This window comes from Sceloporus occidentalis, unplaced genomic scaffold (assembly GCF_023333645.1).
Source record: "Sceloporus occidentalis isolate IW3139 unplaced genomic scaffold, rSceOcc1.0.p SCAF_5, whole genome shotgun sequence".
Classification (NCBI taxonomy): domain Eukaryota; kingdom Metazoa; phylum Chordata; class Lepidosauria; order Squamata; family Phrynosomatidae; genus Sceloporus; species Sceloporus occidentalis.
In genome coordinates, this window is record NW_028316985.1 from 65,278,727 (window position 1) to 65,298,821 (window position 20,095).

The following is a 20,095-nucleotide window of genomic DNA, read 5'->3' on the forward strand; positions in this document are numbered from 1 at the left end:
CTAGAGAAAAAGAAAGACACAAACAACATGAGCAACAACAATCCAATATTGGCTAGGACACGGCTTTGAAAAATTGCTTTTTAAAAAAGGAAAAGGAAAACCTTTTGGATCCCCCAGCCAATGTGATGATTCTTGAGGAAATCCAAGAGTTGCGATCAAAAAGGTAAATTTTCCAAGCTTTTCCCTAACCACTATTTGGCTTAGAAAACTAATTCATTTAAAAAGTTATGCTTTCAGTTCTCTAGTCAGTGTGGCCACATGGGATATGAGGAATTAATGTCTCTGTAAGAAATTTCCTCAAGATCTAAGGATACATCTACTATAGAATTTTTCGAAGATTTAGGCATGCAGCCACTGTACAAATGATGCAGTTTGACACCACTTTAACTGCCATGGTTGCATTCTACAGAATCCTGGGATTTGTAGTTTTGTGAGAGACTAGTACTCTTTGGCAAAGAAAGCTTGTAAAACCTTGTAAAACTACAAATCCAAGGATTCCATAGGATGGAACATCACTTAAAATGGTATCAAACTGCATTATTTCGATAATGTAGACACACTCTAGGTTTAGAGTTTTACGTATTTTTATAAGAAACTCTGACCAGTCAAAAGGCATTCTGTACCTATTCCATTTTCTCCTCCTTAATGTGTTTATTTTTCATAGCAAGAAACACATTGGATCATTTGGTGAGAAAATTATCAGAGGATTACAAGAAGAAGACAATCTTGCTTGGTGTTCTTTTAAAGTTCTGAGAACAATGCAGGGTGATTGCATAATAAAAATCCTTGCCTGGAAGCAGCTTGACATAGCTTTCCTTACAATTGTATAAAGCTGTGATACAAGTTCAGTCTCCATTGTCTGCAATTTTAAAATCCAAACTATTCCAAAATCCAAAATTGCCCACATGGGTAACTGACATAGTGACTTTTTGCTTTCTAATGATCCAATGTACACAAACCTTGTTTCACGCACAAAATTATTTTTTAAAAGTATAATGTGTATTTGAAACATAAATGAATTTCATGTTTAGACCTGGACTCATCTCTAAGACATCTCATTGTGTATATGCTAATCCAAAATCCAAAACACTTCTTGTCACAAGCATTTCGGATAATGGAGACACCAACCAAGTTAACCAGAACATATGGTGACCTTATGAATGAGGGACCTCCAAGCTACCCTGTCATCAACAGCGCTGTTTAGGTTCCACAGACTTGAAACCATGGCTTCTTTGAATGAGGAAATTATCAGATGCCTGAAAGTATTGGGAGCAAAGTGGGATGAACCCATCCCAATCGTGTGATTGGTGCAAGAATATCAGATGATGTCACACAACGTCACTGTGATGTCCTGCCAGGACTGATTGAGTTTCCCCCTGCATTTTCTTTCGTGTTGGTTCAGGCCATAGAATATTTTAGTGTAGGAAAGTTCATTGTATTAGCTGTGGGAGGAGCTATAGGATCCCCTGCATTATTTCCATGTTTGGTTTGCCCTTTCCCAGCATGCTCTGTTGTAGCTGGAAGCTTTTAGTTTGGAGCAGTCTTTGCTGTGAGCAGGCAGAGGGCTGTCTTTTGGTGGCAAACAGGCCCAGACAGCCGGAAAGGACATTTCTTACACTTTAGCCATTTTAGTTACCAGTAATTACTCAGCCAAATTAGTTACCATCAGCAAGCGAATAAAGGAATTCAGAAGCTGAAAGACCCTGCACCAGCTCCATTGAGTGAGGAGAGCAAACCAACATCAGACCCAGAAAGATGACATCCGGAAGATTGCTGAAACTGTAAAGTACCTTTTGTTTAGAGCTGGGGAGGAGAAACCTCTTTATTTTTGTCCTTTAAATTAAATTTCCCCCCTTTTGAACTTTACATTCAGCTTCAGAGCCTTTTTGGGTAAAAGAGTTTGATCTCACCAGGGTACTGGCAATGCACACCCAAACCTGCCACCACCTTTAGTTGGGTGTGTCTTCACAGTCACCATTATCCTGTCCTTGACCCATCCATGAAGAATGAAAAAGAAAAGCAATGGGAGAATTCCTCCCCATGGACAGGACAAGGATGGGATAATAGCAACATTGTTATCATCTGAAATTCTTGCCCCAATTGCCCAATTGTGACAGTGTCCCACTTAGCTCCTGTCACTTTCAGACATCTGATAATCTCCTGAGTCTATCCCTCTGGAAGGCGGCCTTCCTTTTTTCCTGCAGCCTTCTTACTTACTAAGCATTACTGACTCTTCTAATGAGTCATGGCTTCTCATGATATAGCCAAAGTAGGACAGCCTCAGTTTAGTCATCTTGACTTCGAAGGAGAGTTCAGGCTTGATCTGCTCTGGGACCCATTTATTTGTCTTTTTAGCAATCTAGGATATCTGCAAAACTATCCTTCAGCACCATATTTGATAGGAGGTCCCCTCCCCCCCCCATTAGCTTTCTTTGCTGTCTAGCTTTCACAGTCATACATGACAATTGGAAATATAATCCTGATTTTAGTACCAATCCTCTGTTCTTCCGCTTCAGGATCTTGTTTAGTCCCTTCATAGCTGCCTTTCTTAGACTTCTGATTTCTCGACTACAGTCCCATTCTGATTAATGATTGGGCCAAGGTATGGAAAAACTTGAACTATCTCAGTTTGTTCATCATCTACATTAAAGTTATGTAAATCATTTGTGGTCATTATTTTTATTTTCTTAATGTCCAACTGCAAATCTGTGTTTGAACTTCCTTCCTTGGCTTTCTTCAGTAATCGTTTAAAGTCTTTGCTAGTTTCTTCCTATAGTATGGTACCACCTGCATATTTTAAATTGCTGGCATCCCTTCTTCTAATTTCACACCTCCTTCCTCTGAGTTTAATCCTGTTTTACATATGATATTTTCCTCATGCCAGTTAAACAGATAGATAATAAATTGCAGCCTTGCCTGACCTCCCTGCCAACTGGAAACCTTTCTGTTTTCTGTATTCTGTCCAAACAATAAAATTAACCCTGATCTACAGAGTTGTAATCCAACACTCAAACCACTACACCACACTGGCTCTCACGGGTTATTAAAATCCCTATAGAATAACAAGGTCTTAACCTCATGGATTTTTCCAGTCACCAGATGCCTGATCTCTGACAGTGAGAGCAGCCAGGGTACTGCCTCTGATTCAAAGGTCACATATGCATTATGCCACAAATGTCCCTAAGAACATCAGATACCCATGTAACAGTTCCGTGTGCCAGGGATGGCTGGTACCAGAACTGTACTGCTGACACTCTTTATTGCTCAAGAAAATATGAATAGTTGTGTCATACAACACTGGCAGGTGAGATGAGTTAGGTATCCAAAATACTTATTTGAAGGAATTGCAAAATACAGAATTTGTTGGCAGTCCAAGTGAAATCTTGTGACAGCTTTATTGCTAATCCAAACCTTCATCTTAATATCTTTTTTAAAAAGATGGCATGTTATTATACAGTTATGACATGTACAGAGCACTAGGCAATTCATAAAGAAAAATTCACACAGTCTATAGATGTACAATGTTTATGAATCAACAATACAGCTACAATATCCTTTACTAATTGTTTCTACTGCACATTCTTTTACAGTGTTCATATTTTTGAGAACTAAATTTTCTGAGATCATGCTTGTACTGAGGTGACAGAAAATTGCAAAACAAAACAAAAAAATGCCTTTTAGGTTTCAAGCCTTCCCGCCCATGACTATGATACTGTTACTTTACTCTTTTCACCCTTGTCCTAACTCACCACCCTTGTCTGTGAATTCACAAGTGCATGCCTGTCACAATTCACTCCTTGTGTGCAAATATCCTCTGCTGAGCTAAGTGATATAAACATCCATTGCAGGAGAAATAGTGCAGACAGAATTGTCATATTGTATAACATCAAACACAGAAAGATTTTAAAAGTGAAAGATCCCATATTTAGCTATGATCAACTGAGTAATGCCTATGCATATATGAATAAGGTATATATTTTCTCTCTGACCTTGTTTCGTAAATTTCTTCTTTACTCCAAAAATCCTCTCTCATAACCTTTCCCCACCTTTTTGCATTTATTGCTCCTTGGCTTCTATTCCTTTGAGCCCTAACAGGCAGCTTCCTTCCCAACTCTGTTTATCTACCTACCTGCCTTCCATGATCACACACTTTGTGTGTGAAACAACCATTACAATTATCACTATTACCTTACAAGTCCCTGAGAACAACACTTCTTGAAAAGGCTTCCATGAGCTGTCTATCATAGCTGCACTAGACACCTCCCCTTTCCACAGCTCTGTAATGTTTTCCACTCACACTTGCCATTGTCAGTCTCTCATCCCAGACAAATCTGCTAGAGTACATTTTTTAAAAACAACTTCTGGGCTTTTCACTGTCCTACATGACTTCCAGTATACTTTTGGCTCTAAATAAATGTCAAGCCATAGTAATAGAATTCAAGGTCATTAACTACCTGAGGCAACAATTATTGCAGAATGTTTAGAAAGTTTGTGCTCTTCAACAATGGGCTTAGGAGCATTTCCTAGCATCTGTTGTGAACACAGTAAGCTCTGCCTGCCACAAATGTACCAAGAGATTACCAAGTGTACTAAGAAAATGATGTTTGTCTGTTTAAGGCTGCAATTCCATACAAAATTGTTGATGCATAAATCCCTTTGAACTCTATGGGGGCTTATATCCAAGTTGCTATTTGGAATCACACTGGATCTGTTTGTAAGCACAAAAAGATTGGGGCAGGAAAAGGTTTTCCCCTCTCAATTCCACCCCCCCCCCCTTCAACCGTGTGATGGAAGAAAGTGCATCTACTTAAATTTTCCTCTTTCTTGATAATCTTATAGGGACACAATCCACACCACAGTTAAATTATTACTATCTTGTATATAATTATTGTTAAATATACATAGAGAAAATTATTGTGACTTACCGGGCCAAATGCATTGCTGTCAAAGCTATGTCCATGATGGTCCCCTTCTACCCATATATGGCCATGTGGGACTTTCACATACTTCTTTTTGTAGCCTATGGTTCTAAGGACAAACGGGAATTTATAGTTATCAGTGCAAGAAGTAAACCATCCTTCACCCACTATATTAAAACAGTTCTCATTTTTCACAATAAAAGAAATACCAAATAAATAACATAACTATTTCAGATTTATTTATTTATTTCTCTCCAGACTAATTAATGCACAAAACTCAAATAAGAAAAACGTTCTCATTCATATTTCTGTATAATTACAATGCAATCTTATTGATGGTTAGGGGTATAAATCTTCGCTTCTTCTATCTGGAATTCTGTTAGTAACTTATGCAAAATTCCTGCTTTTGATTGTTACAACCTCACACACTGCTGGAAAGGGGCTTGAAATGTCATCCTCTTCATACCCCAATTGTCAGGTGAATCTGGTTTTTGCCCAGTGTGGCTGCTGACTGTTAAGGTAATCTGGGGTAGGCATGTATGTAGTCTTAATGAATACAAAGCAGTTAAAGATCTGTAATTCCAGGTTACAAGTCCATAGTCAGAATACAGAATGCCAGCCATTTTTGGCTGTCTGCAAAACATTTATTGTGTCTTCTGAAAAAAAGACAACTGCTTTTGAGCAAACTGTAACATACTGTACAAAATATAATGGAAAAAAATTGGGGGGGGGAGGCATCTTTTCATTGTCACGGATAAAAAAAATTCTTGTGGCAGTCCTGTTTTTCAAAGGGGAAACTCAACATGTTGAGAGTCTCCTTTGTGACTGAGGATAAGGGGAAATGTGATTTTAAAAAAAATCCCTTAATACCTGTTTGAGAAGTAAGACCTATTAATGTCCAGTGTTATAGTTAATGTTATTCCCAACTAGAATGAACCTGCTGAAATGAGTAGGATTTTGCAAGTTGTGACTAACAAGTCCATTTACTTTAGCAGCCTGTTTTAATTGAGACTAACATTACACTCAATGCAGTATATTTCATAGCAACAGAGGTCAGTCACCAGCATGATGTTGGATGTAGGCAGATGACACTTACTCAAGCATACTATGTTTTATCAGTAGTTAAGAAGCAACAGAAAGGAGCCATAATTAGAAAAACATTACATTTTATGGGCAGCAATAAACAAATGTAGATAAGGGAAACACTTACAAAATCACTGTTGAACACTGACTACACAGAAAATTAACCCAGTGAAATAGCACACGTGGGATGAAAAGTCAATTTATTTGATATCCATAAATACAGAATACAACATCAAATAATTTCCTAAACCTTTTCTTTTTTTATGGGGATCTGGGCAGCTACAGGCCACAGAGACATAACAAATGACTGCAATATGTCAATTCTGCATATTTTAAAAATGTTCTAATATTCACCAAATTTGAGTAAAATAACAAGTATAAGCATAACCTGGTTTATCTTACACAGACTTAATAAGTAGGCACTCTTTTTCCCCATAGCAGGGGTTGGCAACTGCCAGGAATTGAGGGCTTCACCTTCCCTTGAGCCTGTAAAGGGCTTCCCCACATTTGGTGGGTAGAACATTTTACCCCTGTCTCCAGTTGCATCCCAAAATTTTGGATTGTAAAATAATGCTCTTAAAGTGCAACATCCATGTCACTGAAAGTGACCCTGGGGCAGGAAACAATGGCAGAAGTGAAGAAAGTATTAGTGCATTTCAGTAATTATTATTATTAACTTAATTTATAAAGTGCCGTAAATCTACACAGCGCTGTATAAAACCAAGTAAAATCAAGAATATAAAAGCCTACCTATGGCGTACAATCTAAAAGTTAAAGCAACAATGTTCAGAGAATCCCTGAAAACCATCTAGAAATATTTTAAACTCTCCACTGCTGAGGGCAGATTTTATGACTTAGGGATTTGCTGAAGACACACCTATCAGCAGTTGATAAAAGATTTGTATAACAATCCAGAAAACAGCAGCAGTTCATCCTCAAGACCAGGATGCTAATGGAAGCCAATTTTTATCTCTCCTTTCCATCCAATACCAAGGAAACAGTTTCAGTACTAAACCAGTGTGTACTGTCTGTAATGAACTGGTCAAAATAGAGGTGATACTGGTCAGTTGAAAGGCAGAGATAAGGGAATAAGGATTCTAAAATCCTGGCCTGACCTCCCAAAACCTGACGGAAATGTTATTTACCCATAATCCAGTCACCCACATACAGGTGATGCCGGATAAAGTAGTTGTGGGAAGGATTTACGTTTGTGGCAATAGTGTCACAATTGTGACTAAGTAGCCACCATGAATACAGAACAGTGACCTAGATTTACTCATCCACAACTGATCCATAGTCACAACTCTAACATGGGGTGAAGCAGATATGCATAAAAGAACGACCTCTGGCCGCTGCATCTGCCATTGGTCCATGATCGGCTGGGCAACTGCAAAGCCCATTCACAAAGCGCGCCTCCACTGTGGTCCCAAAGCCAGCAACCACCAGGAAAGTCTTTTCTCTGCTCCTTTCTCTGTCAGCCTTGGAGCAGCGTCTGGTTGCTCTGGGGGCATGCATCATATGAATGCCACACGCCTGAAGCAGCTGGAAACGCTCCTTTTGGCCTGTTTCGGAGCTCAGTCACAGAAGACTCCTGGTTCAGAACCTAACTCCAAGTTGTGTCATGAAACACAAAGCTACAGCAAACCTCAAGTATCTAAATATATGGTGAATATTTGCAGTTCTCCCCATGATACATTCTTCTGTATAAATGTGATATACTGCCAAATGTCCTTGAAGCCATTCAGGTTGTAGTTATCAAAACATACCAGATTCAATAACAGTTTTTTTAAAACAAGCAAACAAACAAACAAAATCTATTAAGAATTCTTAATAGAAATCAGGGGCAGCAAGTTTAATAGCTTGAAGCAGCTGCCCTTTTCTTTTCAATATCAGTTTTATAAAATACTGTGCATGATCATTTTTGTCATGAAATATTCAGTCTCTGGGAGCTAAGAACCTTCCCTTGCTTCAAGTCTGTCACATTAGGCATTGTACAAGTTAGAAAATGGTCATTAGCATGATCAAAGCAAATATATTACACAAAGCCTTTAACCTGGATTTTCCTGTGATGTGCAGTCCCTCCAGTATTTAATGCAAAATTTCTGAAGCCACTGCACCTGCATACCTTTTAAAGCAGGTAGAATTCATTGATCTAACAACGTTACAGTTAATCTTCACACAGTGCAAATCACTTTGTAATTCCCAGGGATTTGCACAATTGTAATTCCCATGGCCTAGTAATTCCCAGGGTGTTGCACAGTAATTTGGAACAAAAGAAATGTTTAGTAAGAAGTCTTCAAATGCAAAAAAATCTTGTGGTACATTACCATTTTTTTTGATAGAGTGAGAAAAAGAGTCAAGACACTTTCTCATCAAGGCCAAGAAAATTTAGATGTATTCTTTATATTTTTACTGCCTGTCTGGTTGGCTTGGGAACAGTCATAATCCCGCCCTTCATTATGTTTACTAATGATACAATGCACATCACTAGAATCTCAGTTCTGCTGCCTTGTCAGACGGTTCTTTGTAACAGTCCATGTGCAAATTTCTTATTTGAAGAAGGAAATCTCTGATACTTGCATCATGTCTGGGTTGCTGGTAGTTATGTGCCATCAAATCAACTCTGACTTATGGTGACCCTATCATAGGGGTTTCTTGATAAGTTTTCTTCAGAGATAGTGACCCATTGCTTTTCTCTAAAGCTAAGCAAGTGTGATTTGCCTAAGGTCACCTGGGGATTTCCCAACCATTTTACTGTTCTTACTCTGGGTTAGTGATTATTTACAGTATATCTTGCCTTTCCTTTAATACACTCAAGGTGGCATGCATGCCTCTCTTCCTCACCACTTGCTCCTCATTGCAACCCTGTCTGAAAGACAGAAAATGGCTTAAGATAGCCTAATGGTTTAGTCTAATGCTCAAAAATGAACCTGGATCTTCAACCCCATCCCACCTTCCAACCATACCAAATGTCAACACATATAACCAATATACTTATGATAATTCTTATTTTTAGGTTTTTTTTTTGGGGGGGGGTAACTAAAACTGAACAGGGGGCCAACATGGTCTAGAGTGATTTGACTCTGGACACCAGGGTTCAAATGCCTGCTCAGCCATGGAAACCCACTGGATGACCAGAGACAAATCTCTCAGCCTCAGAGGAAGGCAAATGAAAACCCCCTCTGAACAAATGCTGCCAAGAAAACCTTGTGATATGGTCGCCTTAGGGTCGCCATACATTGGGAATGACTTGAAGACAAACAACAACAAAAATGAACATAAATTAACATGCTCATACAAATATGTTCATATAAATATGCAATGAAAATTTACTGCACCTGGTAAAAATTGAAACATCATTATGTTTGTAGAACTGAATTTTACTGCCACGACTATTTGAATATAGGTGTTTTTTGGAAAGTAGAAAAGAAGAATGTCTGAAATCGTATTTGTAAGATATACAGTGTCATTATTTATTTTTGTTTTTGTCTTTACTTTATGTGGATTTCAAATGTTTTATCTTTTTAGATAGATGTTCAGATATAAATAAATATCCAGTTTCAGTAACATAAATCCTTTACTGAGTTTAGAGATGAAAAGAGAAGGGAGAATTAGGTATAACTAGAAGGTCCTGAAATATATTTTGGCTGGCACGCTTATCTAATATACGATAAAATAAAGGAAAACAATGAATTTAATAATCATTACTTAAGAAAAGCATTGTTGCGAAGTTGGCTTAAATATAAACCATGACTGATTAATAAAATAGCAATATGGACATCTGTAAATGAAGCTTTTTATAAAGGAGAAAAAATCAAGGAAGATAAATGGATAACATATGATGATATACAGTGGGACCTTGTTATCCGCTGGGGTTTGGTTCCAGGATCCCCCATGGATAACAAATCCATGGATGCTCAAGTCCCATTAAATATAATGGCAGAGCAAAATGGCGTCCCTTATATAAAATGGAAAATCAAGCTTTGCTATTTGGAATTTACCCTTTTTTTGGAATATTTTCAAGCCGTTGATGATTGAATCCAAGGATAAAAAAATCCATGGATAAGGAGGGCTGACTGTACTAATTTTAGAAAAAGAAATTTATAAAATGAAAAACTATGGAAGAACTAAAAGAAGATGGTTACAATTGCAATTGTTGTTTATTAAGACAAATCAAAGAAAAAATTATAATGGAAATGAAAAAAAAGGAGACAAAATTTGGAAAATTACTATTATATGCTAGCCAACACCTTTTAACAAAATTTTATAAGTTGCTGTTGAATATAGAATTGGATGATGAATCAGTTTAATGTTACATGGTAAAACTGGCTCAAGATTTTGGTCACTCAATAATGTTTAAGGATTGGGAGAAAAATTGGACAAAAAGATTAAAGCATACACTCAGTTATGATATTAGAGAAAACTATTTTAAAATGCAGTACAGATGATACCTAATCCCACAGAAGGTATCAAAAATGTATAAAAATGTGAAGGATAAATGTTGGAATTGCAAAACAGAAAAAGGTGCATTTCTACATATGTGGTGGGAATGTAAAAATGCCAGGAAATATTGGACATCTATCCACACAGAGGTTATTAAGGCCTGTTACAGACTGCCAAAATAAAGCTGCTTTGAGTCTCTTTGGAGGTATGCTATTTAAATGATGCCTGAGTCCTAAGAGTCCAGAGGTCACGCCAAAGCCACACTCCATTCCTAAGCACTGGAGTACAGCTTTGGTGCAGCTTCCGGATTCTTCGGATGCATGCATCATTTAAACAGCATACCCCCAAAGAGACCCGAAGCAGCTTTATTTTGGCAGTCTGTAACAGGCCTAAGATATTAAACACTGATTTAGAATTTGAACCTACAGTTTACGTATTAGGACTGATTAATGGGGACATAGAGCAAAAGTTTGGGAAAACAATCTTTTACATGATAATTGCAGCTAGATTAAATTTTGCAAAAAGTGAAAGACACAATAAGAACTTGCGGTGACAGAATGGTTAAGTAAACTATATGAATATGAATATATGGAAATTGATAAATTAACATGCCTACTCAGGAATGGGTCTAGAAATAAATATGAAAGAGCCTGGGAACAGGTACATAAATATCTATAAGAAAAACGAGGAAAGAGTCATGTATTAGGATTGACAGAATAAACTGAAGATATTTGGGAAAAGACTTTTAAAATAATATGTTATATGTTTTATAGTAAATATATGAGGAATCCAGGGGAAGAAAAGATGAGAGTGCAGTAACGTCAGGTAGAAGAATTCAGATTTCACATCGGGATGTAGAAATATTGGATATATTAAATACTATATCATTATGGCAAGAAGCAAAATATAAGAAAATCAGAATATGAACATAAATATTCAACTCTAGAGGGAAAGAAGTTTATTTTAGATTAATGCATGTGTTGTTTTGTTAGAGTGATAGATATGCGTTTGACATCAGAATACTTTGATGTGTGGATTGGATGTGGGCTGAATGACTTATTGTTGTTGTGCTATTAATTTGAATTCAATTAGTATATTTATAAATATAGTTAGTATATTTAATATGTTTCTTCTATTTTTATTCTGACTTACCAATTAATATTTAGCGTATTCTAATTTAGTTGTCTACATTTAGGCGGACATTTTAATATATTGTTGCTTGATCAGAAATATTCAGGATAAGAATGGTTTAGAAATTAGAATAAATCAATAAAACCTTCCAACTGTTTTCAAGTGGACAAAGGCCCCCACATTGTACTTCCTCTCCACTGCTCCCTTCAGGAAATGACCCATCTGTTAGGCAGTCCATTAAACACAAGATATCAGTCATCTGCATTTGGGTCTCTAGAATATATGATGAAAAAATGAGACAGATTCTATAATAATCCTATTTAGCCAATAAGTCCCAAAATTCAAAATAAAACAAAGATTTGTTTTATTGTGCACTAGTTATATTAACGGCAAGCTACAATTGTAAACTAATGCCAGAGCAAATTGGATCATCCATTATTCAATCTGATGTTCTTCTCTTTAAAAAAAAAGTAGTTCAAGGTAGTTTTGATATTAGGTTACTTTGCAACAAAATCAATAAATCATTTGTTCATACACATTGAGCTGCAGATTTAAGGAACGTACATTTAGTTAATGATTACTCCTTGCTTTTAATTATTGTTCTAAGAAATACCTCTGGTTTTGCTCCAAAGAACATAATAGAAAATGCACATATCCTCTCTGCTCCTTTCACTCACTATGTTAACAAAGGCATAGCTTCCAGCAGAATAAAAATCAATCAGTAATTTGTATACACTGCTGCTTTCTTATATAAAATGTTGTAAAATACCAAGTTCCAGTTTCTCTTTCTTCTTTTCCCTTTTGTCCTCAGCTTAACTTCAAGCTCTCTCGTGATGTGTCCACTCTGCAGAATTAAGGCAGTTTGATACCACTTTAACTGCCATGGCTCCATCCTGTGGAATCCTGAGATTTATGGTTTGGTGAGATATTCAGCCAGGTCTGTCACAGAGTTCTGGTGTCTTAACAAACTACAGATCCCAGGATCCCACAGGATAGAATCATGGCAGTTAAAATGGGGTCAGACTGCTTTAATTCTGCAATGTGGATATATTTTCAGCTGAAGCATGGCCACAGAACTTGTCTCATGCCTAACATTGCATCTTCATATACCTCTGTGCTGAGCACAGTTGTTTGCAAAGAAAATTTTTATATCTGAGCAGGTGTTTGTCTACAGGCAATTGAGATGTCCACTGGGCATATCCGCCAATTGTCCCAATTTGGCAAAGACAGTCCTGTTTATTCCTCTGACATCCCAGTTTTCCAGCTGCTTTTAAAAAATCCCAGTTTCTCTCTACTTCTGGTCAATGTGCCCTGGTTTTCATCTGTGAAATGTTGGAAAGTATGAAAATAATTCTGAAGTGATCCACCATTTCAGGTTTACCATATCAGTGAAAACTAGTCATAAGTGCAAGATTAATTGTTCTAGATCAGGGCGAGCAAAGTACAACCCTCCAGCCTCTGTCACTATTAGCCTTACTAGCTGGGGCTACTGGGATTTGCAGTCCAACAAAATTGGGAGGGTGATGTGTTTCCCTCCCCTATACTTGGTAAATACTACACTTTTTCTCTACATACATTTCTTTAAATACATCCTGGTTAGACAGACACTGTAAAACAATCTTTCATTTGTCTTTCATACAATCATCTACAGTCATTAAAAGACTCAGGTAGAAACGGAGTGGAGTGGAGAGCAGAATGCCAGCCTTGCCTCCCCCTTGTCATTCTTGTTGCACTCCATGCAAGATTTTGAACTCTCTTGTGGAGAGCTTCAAAGGATACTCTCCTCTGCAGACAGTCTCCACAGGTCAAGAGTGACAAGAATAAAAACAGAGGGGATGGAGCTGCTGGCATGCTCATCTCTGCTCCCCCTCTTCTAGTACTGAGCTTTGCAATAAGTGAAAAAGCTATGGTGATTAACCAAAGTAGGTCCCTCCAACAGATCTTTCCAAAAATCTGCAGACAAATTTGCAATTTCCAGTGCCAATATATAATACACTTCAGGAAAATGATGACAGAAACTGATGTTACAGAAAAAAGAAAATTAAGCATCAAAACATTCTCTCGGGAGAAACATTTCAGAAAAAGTTTTTCTTATGAAACAAAAACATTTATGTAAGATCTGAATCTAAAAAGCCTATATTGATGTTAGCAATGATGTTTGTGCCATCCAAAATGCATAAGGAGAAAGCTGGTTTGCTACCTTTTGTTCTGTCTTCATATTTGAAATTAAAGTGAAATACTTCACTTCCTTCTCTAAACAAAATATTGACACAGTCTTATGCCTTCCTACATAAAGACAATCCCTTTATTTTCAGTAGGGCTTGAATACATGAAACATGAATACGGACTGAAGTCTAAACAATGGCATTTATTCTGATAAATGCAAATTGACTTATGACAACAGAAATATAATCTTTTGAGACATTAATGGAACCAGCAAGGATACCAATTTATCTTTCAGTGTAGAAGTAGGGATTCACAGCACAGTTCAAAAGTCCACTCTTGGACACTTTCAAAACTAAGTTGAAGAGGTGGACACAATGCATTTTACAAGCACCTATTGTAGATAGCTTCTATGCCTCATAATAATGAGATATGTAAGTGCTCCTGGAAAACAAAAAACCCATCCAGACATTCATAGAGGCATTAAATCAACATATGATGAAAGGAATGTGCTTTGCTTGTATGAAAAGCAATGGTTTTGAAGAGGAGAACATTCTATTTGTGGAAGGCCACCAATAAAGCCAGATTCCTTGAGTATTCAGGTTTTGACTTGTGTGGAAATCATACTCAGAAAAAGCTTTTCTAGTTCAGAGCTATTGCTTTCAACACAAGCAAACCAACAATGGAGGGGGCAAGACCAGCACACTTAATTTCTTGCATGCTGAGTTATTCCCCCTTTGAAACACCTAAATAAGGTTATATATAGTGTGAAACATGGTAAAGAAAGATACACTTTCCTGAATCCCACCCAAATCAAGCTTGTTAACAAGGTGGTATCTTTTCAAAAACACTGGAAAATATTCTAGTATTGTCACAACTGTTCCTGTCAGAACAAGCAGCCACCACCTTGGTCTCTGAGCCATAATGAAAGAATGCAAATAAATACTAGGTGCATATTCAGCACCTATGAATCTAAGTGCCAGTTCAAATGTGCTCAGCCACCAAAAATATCATTACCCATGCCAGGAAATCAGGAAGAGGGAGCAGCATTTCAACAGCTTTCTCCCATAAAACAGTAACAACCATTCACATATATCACTGGAATGCCAGAATCAATTTCTTGCAAGGACAAGGTGGCTTGGATTGTTGAATAAGGAAGCAGGTTTTAAAAATGAGTGTATAAAATCATAATTCTCAGGTGTGCTTCAAATTTTTAGATGCATCATAACACTACAATGTCTGGGTCAAACGGTCAAGTGACTCTTACTCAAGTGAATATTATTCTGCACTTTATATTCTAATCCAGGAGTCTCCTTCTCAGCTGACTAGTAAAGTAGCAAATTAAGAAGCTGAACCTTAGCTACATAGGTGGAACATCTTTAAAAAGGAGGACATATAGGAGGCAACGATAACACAAATAGGGGTACCCACCATAATAAGAAGTACAGTGGACCCTTGTTATACGCTGTGGTTTGGTTCCAAGATCCCCCATAAAAATCCATGTGTGCTCAAGTCCCATTAAATATAATAACATAGCAAAATGGTGTCCCTTATAAAAAATGGAAAATCAAGGCTTGATATTTGAAATTTATACTTTTTTTTTTGGAACATTTTCAAACCATGTATGCTTGAATCCATGTATAAAAAATCCGTGTATAAAAAGGGCCGACTGTACATAGTTTATAAATAAATAAAAAACAAGCATAAAATTGAACAGCAAACATAGCCACTCTTGAAACAGTAAAGTTTTGGGACACATGGAATCTCAAAAAACATTCATGAACAGTAGTGTTTTTTGTTGGTTCCAATATGAGGTGGAATTACACTTCCCGGAGAGTAAATTCCATAATGGAAAGGGGTATGCTCTGGCAATCAGTGAAATTACAAGCAGATTACAAGACAGTCATGTCATAACTTACCCACAGGAGTCAGAAGATTCAGACACAGATGAGTCAGATTTCTTCTGACCAATTTACAACTGATGATGGTGGCCTCTCCAAGTCTGATAAGCTGGGGGCTGAGGCTGTGAGGGGCCCTACATTCCAGCAGCAGATGCTGAGGAACTCTGCCATCCTTTATAGATCATTGAAAAGATAAGGAGAGGCTACACAGATCCCAGTGGCTGTTAAACAGGAGACACTGACCCACTAAGCATCTTGGGTCTTCAGACAGCTCCCTATAAATCTCCTGGCAACTCCCTGGTGTCTTTGTTGTTTGCAGCTATTCTATCCTGGTGACTGGCAGTATTCTTTGATGTTAGTGTTTTCTTGACCATGGATTGGCTATGATTGATTACTTTGTTTTACTTCTTGCTGGCTTTGTTATCTGGACTATTGACTTGCTGTAGCAACCTCTAGAATGGATGAAGACCATTCTCTTGTTTTCCCCTTTACCTTGTTGGATAACCTGTGACTGCCCTGGACTGGATTAACTACCTGATAGCTCTTGCACTCCTGGGTCACTTGCTTTCTGGCGCATAGGACCAATCGCTCCTAGGTGATCCTAAAGAATGGGATAGTCACTTTCAGAAAGACACTCTTTTTCCTACTTCAGTCTGCACCTACAACAGCTGAAAGACCACCCAATGTCCATCCATGCTTTTGTTGCTGTGTGCCTTCAAGCCATTTCCAACTTATGGAGACCTAAAGCAACCCTATCATGTGTTCATCTTTATTAAGGTCATATACCAGCACAGCCCTATCATATGGTTTCCTTGGCAAGTTTTGTTCAGAGGAGGTTTGCCATGGCCAATATGAGTGTGATTCACTCAAGATCATCCATTACATTACCATGTCTGAGTGGAGATTCAAACCCTGGTGTCCAGAGTCATAAATCCAAAACACACTGCAAGAATAATCCAGTTTGAGACCACTTTAACTGCCCTGGCTCAGTGCTAGAGAATCCTGGGAATTGTAGTTTATTTTGGCACCAGAGCTCTCTAACAGAGAAGGATAGATATCTCCCAAAACTACAGTTCCTCGAATTCCCTAGCATTGAGCCAAGGCAGTTAAAGCGGTCTCAGTCTAGATTATTCCTGCACTGTGTTTTGGACCATAGTACAACACTCAAACCACTACACCACACTAACTCTCTGGTTTAGAATAATGTATATACTGCCAGTAAGTGTGGCATCTAATAACCAGACTACTTCAGCACCATCTCTTGGGAAAAGCCATAAGCAACTCAAACCAGATTTAAATCAAAGAACTGTGTTAGTATTCATGAACATGAGAATTGTACTAACAGTTGTTCACAGCTGAATAGGTTCAGGTGCAATTTAGATCTAAATAGAGAAAGTGGGAGTAAAAGTATAAGCTAAGCACAACATATTATATAACTGTCTCAGAATAAGTAGTTTAAAGTTTACCAATGAGACAAGAGTGAGCATTTATATTCTTTGCTAACACAGAGGACCTATCATTTAAAAAAATTGAAATGGATCTTTTGGGGGGGGGGGGAATCAATCAAGTGACATTACTCTGTCATTCCAAAGAGTGTTGAAATGTAATTTCCTTAAAGCAACTCATTGCAAAATCAGTACAACTCAAAGATGGATATTTGTGTCCAGTTTAATGCTTTTATGTCTCCAATGATTTAAAAGTTAACAGATGCGCTTATGCTTATCCTTTGCTGGGGGATAATTTCACTCCTGACATGTAGAAAATAGCTCTGTCTCGTATTCTAGCCACCTGTCCACATAAGAAGAGAAATCTTCATTCAAAGAACCAGCTGTGAGTGCCAAAAAGAGTAACTGGGATCAGATATAATGAAGGAAATATGATTAATCTTGACTTGACCTTGGAAAGGGGGGGAAATTAGAAAACTGCAGCTGTCCCACAACCTTTAAATGCCATCTGGAAGACAAATGAATGTCAATGATTCTATTTCTTTACTGATAAATACATAGTAGAAAGTAAAATGTTCCATAACAAAATCAAACACAAAAGTAGGAGGTCTTTCTTCGTGTGTGTGTGTGTGAAAGACCGACTAGTGTGAAGAACACATGTGTCAAAAAGACATGATTGCAAAGAATTCTCAAAATAATTCACTTTCATAGTGAGAACTAGGTATCAACCTCAATCGAATCTGCAACCCGGTGTCAATACGATTCATAAACCAGTTTAAATGTAAGTGGGAATGGGTCCCTGGTTTCATTAGAAATGCTCAAACACACCGAAAGTAAAATAAAAGCACACATTAGCAACTTCATTACATCCATTCCAAAAACACTGTAACATTTACAGCAGCAATAAAAGTTAGTTTAATTATAGCCAGTCCCTTCAGCACACCTGTTGAACAACATCCTGCAGATGACAAAAACATCTGAAGCTTCCAGTAAGTAAACTTCTTGTGGACATACTATTAAACTGATACAGATTGAAACAACAGGTGTTTTCTTATGGGTTTGGGAAAAATTAAGGGGAGCACCATTGGACTCTATTACCTTACATTCCCATACACACAAACCATGGCACCTTGTTCAGTCCACTGTCATTGCTATTCAGAGAGTCAGGGAACTCTGATGAATGGAGTGAGTTATAATACAGGAAGAGGGGCAAATGTCAAATGGAGGCATCTTTCATGAACCAGTAGAAGGAAGAGATTTAATATATACAATGATCAGACCCATTGTATATATCAAATTATTAACAAAATGCAAAATTATTAACACAATGAGAAAAAAACTACCCTGGAGCATTCAAGATTCAATCACCTTTAGACCATATGCCAGCTGTATAGGAATTATCACACAGAGGCTTACCATGCTGAAATCGTTGGCTAAACGCTTCAGAAGTGCGGAGGTGTGGTAGCTAGTCACACTTCTGAAGCATCACCAAAGTGCCTCCCCTTGCCTCTCCCATTGACGAAGTGTTCGTGGAACAGCCATTTCTTTAATAACAGAAGTTCCTTGTTATGTTTTTAAGGCATCATCAAGTCACACACATTCAGAAAACTTCTGCAAATCAACACAAGTATGTTGGTACATTATTCTCAGAAGTCACTTTTAACATTAAACATCTACTTTGCTTACTTAAAGAAATTTATCAAAGAGGAAAAATAAAAAGCCTCCTCTACTTCTTTGATGCACATCTGTTTTTATCACATCCAAGGTTTTTCTCTTTTTTGTCAAAACACAAAGACCCTTGGTACTATGCACCATTTAATAACCACAGACTGCCTGTGTGAATTTGGATGCTGATCATCAAAGCAACAGATTGTGTCTGATTACATTTTGGCAGAGGTACACCTTTTGTGATGAGGGCATTCAATATTCCTAAAACACTCTGGATTAGACAGATAGGAAAACCAGAGATGAAGGGTAAACAGGAGACCAAGCAATTTCTTACCTTTAAATAAATACAGCCATCTATTTGAGCATTTAATTTTCAGAGCACAGTGTTCTACTTCAGTCAGAGTGGTGAGAGACACAGATATCTAAGCTGTTAATGTTATATTCTTAGACGTCTGCAGAGATACTAGCAAGCATGTTTAGCAAAGAACTATGGGGAAAAGAGTGGACAAATTCTACAGCATGCTATAACACAATAAAATATTCAGGATCTAGTGAACGGATCGCAATACACTGCAATGTATTTATTTCTAAATAAATTGATTCAGCCCAAAAACCCACCATTTCAGCCCAAAAACCACCCCATTTTCCCAGTATATTTTTGACACAGGTTAAATTGGTAAAAATGGGCAAAAAGCATGCCCCCCTTTATGAACCGATTTCTATAATCAGATTCAGTGGGAACCATGCCCATTTAACCCAGATCACGATCTGGATTTAAACGTAGTGAGAATGCAGCCTCTGTTATTTTAAACTGGGACTCTCTAGAAGCTCTCAAGAAACTGGCAAGAGTATTACAGGTAGAAACATGTAAGCTTGCCTATCATTACTGTAGTTTTCTCCCTGCTATGGAGAAAAACAAACATTACTCAACAGTAGAGACCCCATACAGTGAGCCCTTCTTTTACGTAGGGGATCCGTTCTGGACCTCCCTGTGTAAAAGAAAAAGTGCATATACTCGAGCCCCATTACAAGTAATGGGGCTCGTGCTTGCAGCGGCGGTGGCGTGCACATCATGGGTGCGCACGCCTTTGTTCCTTCCGGCATGCGCCACCATTTCTTCCCGTATGACGCAGGCGCACTGTACATCCTTTTCAAAACTGCAGGATTTTTGTATATTGGGAGAAAATTCTGAAATTTTCTGTGTGATCTATTATTCTTCTGGCTGTCAGGAAATCTGCTTTTTGAGCTGAGAACAATTTTTCAAGAATAATCTTTCCAACTCTAGTTTCTGGCAAAGCTTTTGCAAGAACCTCCTATCCTCAGTCCTTTAACTAAAACTAAA

At 37.7% G+C, this 20,095-nt stretch overlaps 1 protein-coding gene across 3 annotated transcripts in view; it reads right to left on the reverse strand.

Annotated features, from left to right (window-relative positions):
- Nucleotides 1-20,095, reverse strand: part of IMMP2L (inner mitochondrial membrane peptidase subunit 2) — a 625,477-nt gene that overhangs the window by 117,674 nt on the left and 487,708 nt on the right. For all 3 annotated transcript variants that reach the window (XM_089524302.1, XM_089524300.1, XM_089524301.1), the window contains one exon: nucleotides 4,926-5,028. In XM_089524302.1, coding sequence (XP_089380428.1) covers nucleotides 4,926-5,028 — 103 coding nt within the window. The remainder of the gene's footprint in view (nucleotides 1-4,925; nucleotides 5,029-20,095) is intronic.